This window comes from Bombina bombina, chromosome 2 (assembly GCF_027579735.1).
Source record: "Bombina bombina isolate aBomBom1 chromosome 2, aBomBom1.pri, whole genome shotgun sequence".
Lineage (NCBI taxonomy): Eukaryota > Metazoa > Chordata > Amphibia > Anura > Bombinatoridae > Bombina > Bombina bombina.
The window spans coordinates 1097579483-1097592269 of NC_069500.1; the positions used below are offsets into that span (position 1 = coordinate 1097579483).

Sequence of the window (12787 nt, forward strand, 5' to 3'; positions counted from 1 at the left end):
GTTTAAGATCTTGAGATCTAAGATTGGTCTGAACGTTCCCTCTTTTTTGGGAACTATGAACAGATTGGAGTAGAACCCCATCCCTTGTTCTCTTAATGGAACAGGATGAATCACTCCCATTTTTAACAGGTCTTCTACACAATGTAAGAATGCCTGTCTTTTTATGTGGTCTGAAGACAACTGAGACCTGTGGAACCTCCCCCTTGGGGGAAGTCCCTTGAATTCCAGAAGATAACCTTGGGAGACTATTTCTAGCGCCCAAGGATCCAGAACATCTCTTGCCCAAGCCTGAGCGAAGAGAGAGAGTCTGCCCCCCACCAGATCCGGTCCCGGATCGGGGGCCAACATTTCATGCAGTCTTGGTAGCAGTGGCAGGTTTCTTGGCCTGCTTTCCCTTGTTCCAGCCTTGCATTGGTCTCCAAGCTGGCTTGGCTTGAGAAGTATTACCCTCTTGCTTAGAGGACGTAGCACCTTGGGCTGGTCCGTTTCTACGAAAGGGACGAAAATTAGGTTTATTTTTTGCCTTGAAAGGCCGATCCTGAGGAAGGGCGTGGCCCTTACCCCCAGTGATATCAGAGATAATCTCTTTCAAGTCAGGGCCAAACAGTGTTTTCCCCTTGAAAGGAATGTTAAGTAGCTTGTTCTTGGAAGACGCATCAGCCGACCAAGATTTCAACCAAAGCGCTCTGCGCGCCACAATAGCAAACCCAGAATTCTTAGCCGCTAACCTAGCCAATTGCAAAGTGGCGTCTAGGGTGAAAGAATTAGCCAATTTGAGAGCATTGATTCTGTCCATAATCTCCTCATAAGGAGGAGAATCACTATCGACCGCCTTTATCAGCTCATCGAACCAGAAACATGCGGCTGTAGCGACAGGGACAATGCATGAAATTGGTTGTAGAAGGTAACCCTGCTGAACAAACATCTTTTTAAGCAAACCTTCTAATTTTTTATCCATAGGATCTTTGAAAGCACAACTATCCTCTATGGGTATAGTGGTGCGTTTGTTTAAAGTGGAAACCGCTCCCTCGACCTTGGGGACTGTCTGCCATAAGTCCTTTCTGGGGTCGACCATAGGAAACAATTTTTTAAATATGGGGGGAGGGACGAAAGGAATACCGGGCCTTTCCCATTCTTTATTAACAATGTCCGCCACCCGCTTGGGTATAGGAAAAGCTTCTGGGAGCCCCGGCACCTCTAGGAACTTGTCCATTTTACATAGTTTCTCTGGGATGACCAACTTGTCACAATCATCCAGAGTGGATAATACCTCCTTAAGCAAAATGCGGAGATGTTCCAACTTAAATTTAAATGCAATCACATCAGGTTCAGCCTGTTGAGAAATGTTCCCTGAATCAGTAATTTCTCCCTCAGACAAAACCTCCCTGGCCCCATCAGACTGGGTTAGGGGCCCTTCAGAGATATTAGTATCAGCGTTGCCATGCTCTTCAGTATCTAAAACAGAGCAGCCGCGCTTACGCTGACAAGTGTTCATTTTGGCTAAAATGTTTTTGACAGAATTATCCATTACAGCCGTTAATTGTTGCATAGTAAGGAGTATTGGCGCGCTAGATGTACTAGGGGCCTCCTGAGTGGGCAAGACTCGTGTAGACGAAGGAGGGAATGATGCAGTACCATGCTTACTCCCCTCACTTGAGGAATCATCTTGGGCATCATTGTCATTATCACATAAATCACATTTATTTAAATGAATAGGAATTCTGGCTTCCCCACATTCAGAACACAGTCTATCTGGTAGTTCAGACATGTTAAACAGGCATAAACTTGATAACAAAGTACAAAAACGTTTTAAAATAAAACCGTTACTGTCACTTTAAATTTTAAACTGAACACACTTTATTACTGCAATTGCGAAAAAACATGAAGGAATTGTGCAAAATTCACCAAATTTTCACCACAGTGTCTTAAAGCCTTAAAAGTATTGCACACCAAACTTGGAAGCTTTAACCCTTAAAATAACGGAACCGGAGCCGTTTTAAACTTTAACCCCTTTACAGTCCCTGGTATCTGCTTTGCTGAGACCCAACCAAGCCCAAAGGGGAATACGATACCAAATGACGCCTTCAGAAAGTCTTTTCTAAGTATCAGAGCTCCTCTCACATGCGACTGCATGCCATGCCTCTCAAAAACAAGTGCGCCACACCGGCGCGAAAATGAGGCTCTGCTTATGCTTTGGGAAAGCCCCTAAGGAATAAGGTGTCTAATACAGTGCCTGCCGATATTATTATATCAAAATACCCAGATAAAATGATTCCTCAAGGCTAAATATGTGTTAATAATGAATCGATTTAGCCCAGAAAAAGTCTACAGTCTTAATAAGCCCTTGTGAAGCCCTTATTTACGATCGTAATAAACATGGCTTACCGGATCCCATAGGGAAAATGACAGCTTCCAGCATTACATCGTCTTGTTAGAATGTGTCATACCTCAAGCAGCAAGAGACTGCATACTGTTCCCCCAACTGAAGTTAATTGCTCTCAACAGTCCTGTGTGGAACAGCCATGGATTTTAGTTACGGTTGCTAAAATCATTTTCCTCATACAAACAGAAATCTTCATCTCTTTTCTGTTTCTGAGTAAATAGTACATACCAGCACTATTTCAAAATAACAAACTCTTGATTGAATAATAAAAACTACAGTTAAACACTAAAAAACTCTAAGCCATCTCCGTGGAGATGTTGCCTGTACAACGGCAAAGAGAATGACTGGGGTAGGCGGAGCCTAGGAGGGATCATGTGACCAGCTTTGCTGGGCTCTTTGCCATTTCCTGTTGGGGAAGAGAATATCCCACAAGTAAGGATGACGCCGTGGACCGGACACACCTATGTTGGAGAAAAGTAATTAAATAAATAAATGCCCTAACTGAAAATGAAACACATTGACTTGTTTAATGCAAGTCATTTGCTCTATTACTAGGCTATCCTGACACTTCATTGGAGGTTATACATTCAAAAGCTGCATCCTTACAGGTAAATGGTGTTCACAAAAATAAAAAATATCTGCTAATTCTACAATTTCCCTGTTTTTTTTTATTTCAGTAAAGGTGCCACCTTGAAATTAATTGCCACGCTATTAAATGCAGCCCAGAGTTAGGATCGATATAAAGATCGAAGGACAGAGATTGAGACATAGGAAAGATAGATGTAAAACTACACAACATGGGGTGAGGAGTATAACATTTGGCTGTTAAATAATTATTTCTTCATGAGATGTAATAAAGTTGAAATCATTTAAAGTTAGATAAAATACTGTAAAATATAATTATTTGATTACGCTTTGTAATTTATTTATTTATTTTAATTATGAAATACATTTATCTTGTCTTTAATAATGCCTGTTCTCTACAAGCATGTCATAATTGTACACATACCACTGAGCTAAGAAATTAAATGTCACATTTATCCCAATTAAAGAAAAAATTGGAAAACAAAGCAAGCATAAACTATCTAAAATTGTATAAGGATTATAATAGCTAATGTAAACTGGAGTAAAACAAGGTTACAAAGAATTCTAACTTAAGAATGTAGTTATTTATTATGGAGCTACATTTCTTGATCCTAGCTCTCAAAAAAGCCATAAAAAAAGATGACAAGTACATAATCACCAAGGGTAATAATATAGTGCTGTAAACAACGCATCTCCAGTCACAACAGAATGAAATCCATACACTTAAAAAGCTTTGTGGATTTAGAACATGAATGAGTCTGCTCTTGAAAAAAACCTAAGCTGGGTTCAAATGGACCATATGAATAATCCTGTTATGACTAGAGTATAATTAGAAATATTGCTGGGTAAGGTGCCAACTGGTGTTGCTGTTGTCTATTTGCTGTCATGAACACAAATGGATGAGAGCTTTTGTTTACTAGGAGATTGAATTTGTGAGGACCCAGGAATGCAGTGGAAAGATTTTTCTGATTTATATAAATAGAACAGCACATATTTAGAAAAGCACGACAGTAGCTCCATTTTATCATCACTATTTTTAGTAAATCATACTATTATAATGCATTTTTAATTATATTTCTATCTACTTAAAGGGACATGAAACCCATTTTTTTTCTTTCATGATTCAGATAGAGAAAATGATTTTAAACAAGTTTCCAATTTACTTATATTATCAAATTTGTTTTGTTCTCTTGGTATCCTTTATTGAAAAGGATACCTAGGTAAGCTCAGGAACTGCTGATTGGTGGCGGTATATATATGCTTCATATAATTTAATTGCTGCTTCTTCAACAAAAGGATACCAAGAGAATGAAACAAATTATATAATAGAAGTAAATTATTTATCATTATGAATCATGAAAGAACAATTTGTGCATTCATGCCCCTTTAAGTATCACTCTAAACGTCTACAGATAATATATCAATTTAAGGTGATACATTGTGTGACCACAGATGTTTTAAAGGAATGTTTTTATATTATTTTATTTCAGTCATATTTAAACTGGTATGTTCCTCATTTCCAATCCAGCATGATTTTTGTGAGAAAACAGCATGGGCTCGATTTATCAAGCGACAGCGGCGTAATATGCGCCCCTGTCCACTGCAGCACGCCTCTGGCGGGCTGAATTCCGTTGGCAGAATTCAGCATTGCACAAGAGTGCTATTTTGTGCTCTTGTCCAATACCGCCCTGCCCGCGCACTGCCAATCACTCGCGGGTAGGAGCTGTCAATCTTCCCAGTCTGATGATCGCTGCTTGACAAATACTGACTGCAGGTTCTCTTGTGAACGGCTTGATAAATTGAGCCCTATATAGCAGCTTGGGTATTTTATTATTATCGGTTATTTGTAGAGCACCAACAGATTCCTAATGCGCTAATGTTTGGGTAATGTTTTGCTTCCTTTTGAAAGCCATTCCAATCAAGTGGTAGACTTGCAGTAAGATATTGTAAAACAAATATGATTTACTACACTTATATACTTCACTTACCAGTTTGGCAGCTGAAGAGGATATGGTCCCTTTCTCTAAAAGCGTCAGAAGTTCAGCTAGTGAAGTGGAACTGATAGGACTGAAAACAGAGAACAATAAATATACTTAACATCAAAATATTAGTTCCTTTTTAAAATAACTACTCAAAATACTGAAATGAAAAACAAGCCAAAATAAACTAAAAAAAAAAAAAAAAAATCTAAACTTTCTGGCTGGTGCAGTATTCAAATGATGGTTAATGTGTGTTTATTTGTGGCATATTACAAACTTAGTTAAAGGTACAGGAAACCCCCACATTTTCTTTCATGATTTGGATAGAACATACAATTTTAAACAACTTTCCAATTTACATCGGTTATCAAATTTGCTTAATTATCTTGTTATCCTTTGCTGAAGGAACAACATTGCACTACTGACTTTTAGATGAACACATCTAGATTGCCAATCACAAGAGACAAATGTGTATGCATTCACCAATCACCAGCTAGCTCCCACTAGTGTAGGATACGTGTGTATTCTTTTTCAGCAAGGGATACCAAGAGAACAAAGCACATTTGAAAATACAGGTGAATTTAAAAGCGTCTTAAAATGACATGATCTATCTAAATTTCGACTTTCCTATCCCTTTAATGCACTAACCCAGCCCAGTGTTACACAAATTAACAATGTTTAATGTGACAGATAATTATGTACATCTTCTGGACCACTTAAAAACAGGTGGAATAAAATTCTTTAGAAAACAAATTATGCTTAACTAATCATTTTCTTTTCTTTTGACGGGACGAGTCCACAGCTGCTTTCATTACTTTTGGGAAATACAGAACCTGGCCACCAGGAGGAGGCAAAGACACTCCAGCCAAAGGCTTAAATACCTCCCCCACTCCTCTCATACCCCAGTCATTCTGCCAAGGGAACAAGGAACAGTAGGAGACATATCAGGGTGAAAAATGGTGCCAGAAGAACAAAAAATTACTGCCGCCTCATCAACAAAGCAAGGGCGGGAGCTGTGGACTCTCCCCGTCAGAAGAAAAGAAAATTATCTGGTAAGCAAAATTTATGTTTTTCTTCTTAAACGGGAAGAGTTCACAGCTGCATTCATTACTTCTGGGAAAACTATACCCAAGCTAGAGAACACTGAATGCAAACAACGGGTGGATACAAAAGGCGACCCCTTCGAAAGGCACCACAACCTGAATTACCCTACACCCATACAAATATAGACAACACAGGTAAAAACCCGAAGCCCAGGTAACTGCACATTAGTTACACCACCAGCAAAGCCAAGCTAGAGACCACTCAGTCCCAGAGTCCATTGAGCACAAACAGCCTCAGAGGAGTCAGCCATGCGGCTCTCGACTCCCATGAAGAGAACCCGGCCGAAAGACAAGGACCGCTACCGGCCGCCAAAAGGGATAACAGATTCCCAGAAGAATAGCAATGAAGGGTTATGAGTACAGCGCCAAAAAGAGGCCAAGGGATAGATAGAAACACTACAGGGAAGTATACTAAATATGATTTAATACATTAAAGGTGATAAAACAATTGATATATGATTTATTACATTAAAACTGATAAAACAATGGATATATGGTTACCTGAGCTGGTTGATGTAAGCAAATACTCCCTGTATATGAGAATATAATATTACATGAGTGTACAATAAAAATAATAAAAAACAAAAAAAACTAACATCGACAGCTTGCAATAAAAATCAATAAAAATCAATGAAAGGTCAATGAAACAGCGGAACAATCAAAACAGCTAACAGTCATGGATCCATGATTAATGATAATGATACTATAAAATCCAAAAGTAAATACCACAAATGAATCATGTAGGAGTGAGTGTGATGTGCAATGTGATTTACCAAACAATGCAAAAAATGAGAATAAAAACAATAAAAAAAGGCAATAAGCATAAAGGAAAAGTGATATAGAAAACTCAAATGTGCTGGTGGCACTGCAGTGCAAAAAAGCAAAAATATATAAAAAAAGATGAAAAGTGATACAAGCAGATAAAATGAAATATCACAATGAGTGAAATGGTGAATGATGAGGTTGATAAAAAACAAGACAAAAACAATGCAAAAATAAAAATGCAAAATGATGTCCAACAAATGTTAGTGAAGAACAAAATTTTTTTTTGTAATCCAAATGAGTGAATAAAATACAAAAGTCAAAAAAGTCACATGAAAAAAACCTTGGATCCTGATGATGGAAGTTCCCAGGTGGTTCCTGACGGCGATCAGCTGCTCATCCAATGTCCTAGTATATTCCTGTAACCAAAGTTTAAAACATAGCGTAACACATCCTAAAAACAATAAATCTTATGAAAAAGTGCTTACCAATGGGTCTACGCGTTTCGGCCCTCAGTGGACCTTTATCAAGACTGATACACTAGTAAGCTAAACGGCTTTATATAGGGATATCACTCAAGTGACTGGATGTAACTTAAAATTCTACTTCCGGTTTTGCAAAAGTGTTAAAAATATATATCTATATTAAAGATGATCACAGTTTGTCTTATATATATCTCATTAACATATTATTCCTCTATATGTGGGTCAAATGAGTGTGCTTACGAGATCACTGCTAACTTTTATGGCTCTGTATTAGGCTCAATGCATCATAGTGCCCAGGATTGTGACGTCACTTCCGGTTAACGGAATTAACAGTAATAGACGTTGTTTATACCAATATAAGATGATTCATGAATGAATCTTTATATAGCGATTCTGTTGTATTTCAATGATCTACCGAACATTTAATTGATTGTGATGTCACGATTCACTGTCAGCATTCTATTAGCAATTTAGAAAGAGGTATATTTAGTTAGACGTCTTCAATTGGGCATTGCTGCTGTAACTAACAGCTCTATATTAGAGTTAATAAATCACAGTATCTAGGGACGTCACATCACTTTCCAATTATGGAGCTAACGTTATCAAAGCATAACCTAGAACCAGTTTGATCGTGCAAAGGGAAGTTAGTATATAGCATTACTTGATAAAAGTTTTGTTTTTGTTTTACGATATCCTAAGCATTTGATTGTTCGTGACATCACAACCCAATCTCGATATTCCTATTGGTAGTTAAGGAGGGGTGTGTGGGTGATAACCATCCTGATTGGGTGTCAGGTATTTAGAGTATAAGTGGAACTCACAGATAGCATTACTTGATAAGAGTTTTGTTTTTATTTTACGATATCCTAAGCATTTGATTGGTCGTGACATCACGACCCAATCTCGATATTCCTATTGGTAGGTAAGGAGGGGTGTGTGGATGATAGCCATCCTGATTGGGTGTCAAGTATTAAGAGTGTAAATCGAACTCACAGATGGCTTTAAAGAGAAATGAGACAGTGTGGGATATGCTTTATCCAAAACAGGCTTCGATCAATATAGTACACCTTATCAAATATGTATATATATGGTGCAAAAATTGCAAACAATGAAAAAAGTCTGAAAAGATCTATGACTCTTCTGATACCAATTCTGATACAAAACTTTTATCAAGTAATGCTATATACTAACTTCCCTTTGCACGATCAAACTGGTTCTAGGTTATGCTTTGATAACGTTAGCTCCATAATTGGAAAGTGATGTGACGTCCCTAGATACTGTGATTTATTAACTCGAATATAGAGCTGTTAGTTACAGCAGCAATGCCCAATTGAAGACGTCTAACTAAATATACCTCTTTCTAAATGGCCAATAGAATGCTGACCTTGAATCGTGACATCACGATCAAATAAATGTTCGGTAGATCATTGAAATACAACAGAATCACTATATAAAGATTCATTCATGAATCATCTTATATTGCTATAAACAACGTCTATTACTGTTAATTCCGTGAACCGGAAGTGACGTCACGATCCTGGGCGCTATGATGCATTGAGCCTAATACAGAGCCATAAAAGTTAGCAGTGATCTCGTAAGCACACTCATTTGACCCACATATAGAGGAATAACATGTTAATGAGATATATATAAGACAAACTGTGATCATCTTTAATATAGATATATATTTTTAACACTTTTGCGAAACCGGAAGTAGAATTTTAAGTTACATCCGGTCACTTAAATGATATCCCTATATAAAGCCGTTCAGCTTACCAGTGTATCTTGATAAAGGTCCACTGAGGGCCAAAAAGCGTAGACCCATTGGTATATACTTTTTCATAAGATTTATTGTTTTTAGGATGTGTTACGCTATTTTTTAAACTTTGGTTACAGGAATATACTAGGACATTGGATGAGCAGCTGATCGCCGTCAGGAACCACCTGGGAACTTCCATCATCAGGATCCAAGATTTTTTTAATGTGACTTTTTTGACTTTTGTATTTTATTCACTCATTTGGATTACAATTTTTTTTTTGTTCTTCACTAACATTTGTTGGACATCATTTTGCATTTTTATTTTTGTCTTGTTTTTTATCAACCTCATCATTCACCATTTCACTCATTGTGATATTTCATTTTATCTGCTTGTATCACTTTTCATCTTTTTTGATATATTTTTGCACTGCAGTGCCACCAGCACATTTGAGTTTTCTATATCACTTTTCCTTTATGCTTATTGCCTTTTTTAATTGTTTTTATTCTCATTTTTTGCATTGTTTGGTAAATCACATTGCACATCACACTCACTCCTACACAATTCATTTGTGGTATTTACTTTTGGATTTTATAGTATCATTATCATTAATCATGGATCCATGACTGTTAGCTGTTTTGATTGTTCCACTGTTTCATTGACCTTTCATTGATTTTTATTGCTAGCTGTCAATGTTAGTTTTTTTTAGTTTTTTTATTATTTTTATTGTACACTCATTTAATATTATATTCTCATATACAGGGAGTATTTGCTTACATCCACCAGCTCAGATAACCATATATCCATTGTTTTATCAGTTTTAATGTAATAAATCATATATCAATTGTTTTATCACCTTTAATGTATTAAATCATATTTAGTATACTTCCCTGTAGCGTTTCTATCTATCCCTTGGCCTCTTTTTGGCGCTGTACTCATAACCCTTCATTGCTATTCTCTCCTTTGGGGGTTGGTTAGACCCTCTATTTGTTTACAGTTTAGGGATTATTTTAGCGCTTACTACATCTCACTTTCACAGATTCCCAGAAGAATCCAAAGGATCATTCCACACGGCTCAACAAACATAGAACAACCCACGGTTGTCTTACGAAAGTAGCACCCAGGGAGACGAACTCCCTAGAAACACGTCCCAAAGAGGACTCGAGGGACACCCTCCTATCCCTGACAGAGTACCATACCATAAGGTATTCCAGAAAACATGAGTTCCCTGTTGCCTCGTATCAGATCGAAACCTGCAAGCTAGTTAAGCATAGACAGAAGAATATGATAACTATCGCAGCAGTTATCAAATAACTCTCAATGAGAACACCTAACCGTAACCGTCTGAACAGGAACTCTCAATGACCAGCTTCCAGGTAGGAAAGCTGACTCAGCCATCGTGGAACCCAAAGCACAGAAAGGATTTTTAAAGCCTGCTAGCACACATTCAATGTGCAAAAAGCTTTAGCTGGTTTCAAACTGCAAACCTTCCAAAACTAAACAACAGCCCTCCAAATACCGGGCTCCAAGGAGCGTCCCCTCCCAGCACCAGACGCCGGTACAAAAGAGGAGGGCATCAAAAGTCCACCCACCGAAGGGGAGGACAGACTCTAGAGGAAACGGTCAACACTGCATAGATTAACCAATCCCCGACGTTCCCTCGAGGGCAATGGTCCCAGTCCAAAGGCTAGTCAAAGACCAAAGACAAGAGTCCCAGACCTCTGGAAGAAAAAGGATGGATCTACGAGGAGCAAAGCCCCTGAGTAGAACTCTGACTGCTACTACAAACTGCATGCTACAGTGAGTCAGGCAGACTTTGTGCTCGGGTACGAGACCCCCTACACTGCTGTCTTCCCTAAAGAGGAACACTTACCAAGGGAAGAGGGTTCTCAGACACCCAGCATCTAAATATTAGAATCCAACATTTAACAGGAGCCCAATCAGGGTTCAAAACCCCAGCCTCCTGCTGCAGGAACGGTGGAACCAGATACTACTCCACATTTCCCTTTCCAAGATTCTGAAATGCAAGAAGGGAAAAAACCCTTACAAGGCAAGAAACAAGGACCCACAGGTCTCCACAGATACTAAAGTAACTCAGAACCAGGAGCACCCATCCCCCACTCTAGGAGAGAAGGGGACTAAAGCAACGGAAACCACCCTACCATAGAGGCGAGACTCCGCTGCCATATCGCTAACCCAGTTGAAAGACACCTGGAGTCTACAAGGATGCGCCAGAAGACCAGTAGGGACCCGTCAGAGAAACCTAGATCCTAAGCCACATTCAGATCTCCCAAGAGAAACAGAGCCCAGCCCCTCTCAGAGAGGCACGCAGGACCACAAACACCTAAGGTGAGACTGAACCGTCCACACCCAAGCCAGGGAGAGACATGGTCCTATGACACAGTACTCGAAAAACATAATCGATCGAAAGATTTAACTTCCTGAGGAACCCTAAGCTGCCTCCTATGATTAGGAGCGCACCATCTAAAGTCCTTAGCCTTGTCGATCTAGCAACAGCCTCAAACAAAATAGTCTGAAAGAACTCCTGAACAGTTTAAGAATTCGGCACCCCATGCTCCCGGATCGCAAGGAAAAATCTCTTAGACAAGCGTATCCACATGTTACACACGCTGGCAAGGTAACAACCAACACCCAAAGGTGAATGTGAACCCTGGACCTTGCTTGTCATCACAGAGAGTTAGACGTAAGCACCCTCCACGAAGCCCCATATAGAGTATCGAAGATAAATGATCAACTACCTGACTCCAGAAGGGCAATCGTCTGTAACCGACCTCGGTTCTTCACTGTTAAGCCTCAAGGCTAGATTTGCAACAAGGACGCAGATAACTCCCGAATGTCTAAGACCATGGTCAGACCAAGGGTATTATACGGAAGAGACAACAGCCAGAGATCATTGCAGGATCGAGCTTCCAAAAAACCCTTTAAAAGGGTAAAAGCTTGAAGCCTCGCAGCTCCCCACAGAGGACAGGGAAACCCATGCACTCCACCTCTTAGAGTAACGCAACTCTGAACAAAGGAAGAAGGAAACGCCCGCGCTTCCAGACCAGATGACCCACCCAAGGCGGGAAGGAGACTCCGCCACCGCAAGAAAATGTTTATTAGGCTAAAGAGTAAGCATCCGTAAGAACCTCAAGTGAAGGCGCAAATTATTCTCCACTCAGAACACTAGACCATATAGGTCACTCACATCTCCCAACTCCAAAGGAATGGAAACTCCGGTTCTGAGTCCCCAGGGACCTGAAAGAACCATGATGACGTCTGAAAAGACAGATTCGTATCCCAGGCGAGTAGCCAGTAAAAGCAAACCTTAGATCGGCACACACAACCCTACATTCAGAGGCGTATCTATACACTAGGCCTCATACTTCGAAATAGAATCCGAGCCCGGAGTCCATATCAATAGGTCAAGTATTATTCAGAATCCGACAGGATTAAATCAGCACCACGAGCGTGACATAAACCCAGGTAACTGCAGAAAAGCGTCCGACCAGTACCTGCATGGTATAAGCACACCAGCACTGTAAAAGGTATAAGAAAATTCGACCCAAAGGATAAATGAACTAGAAAACATAATTCTATTATTCAAAAACTGTGCAACTTCCGTGGAAGTGCCCACTTGACCACAAAATTGCAAGGATCGGTTCCAGAGAAGAACGTTTTCAAAAACAGAAATCTAACAGACATAAGCTTAAGAAAAAAAAACACATCCAGC

The 12787-nt window shown here is 39.3% G+C and overlaps 1 protein-coding gene across 1 annotated transcript in view; it reads right to left on the reverse strand.

The window, feature by feature from the left end:
* Positions 1-12787, reverse strand: part of GATB (glutamyl-tRNA amidotransferase subunit B) — a 657300-nt gene that overhangs the window by 21611 nt on the left and 622902 nt on the right. Inside the window, exon 11 of the mRNA XM_053700220.1 lies at positions 4957-5035. Coding sequence (XP_053556195.1) covers positions 4957-5035 — 79 coding nt within the window. The remainder of the gene's footprint in view (positions 1-4956; positions 5036-12787) is intronic.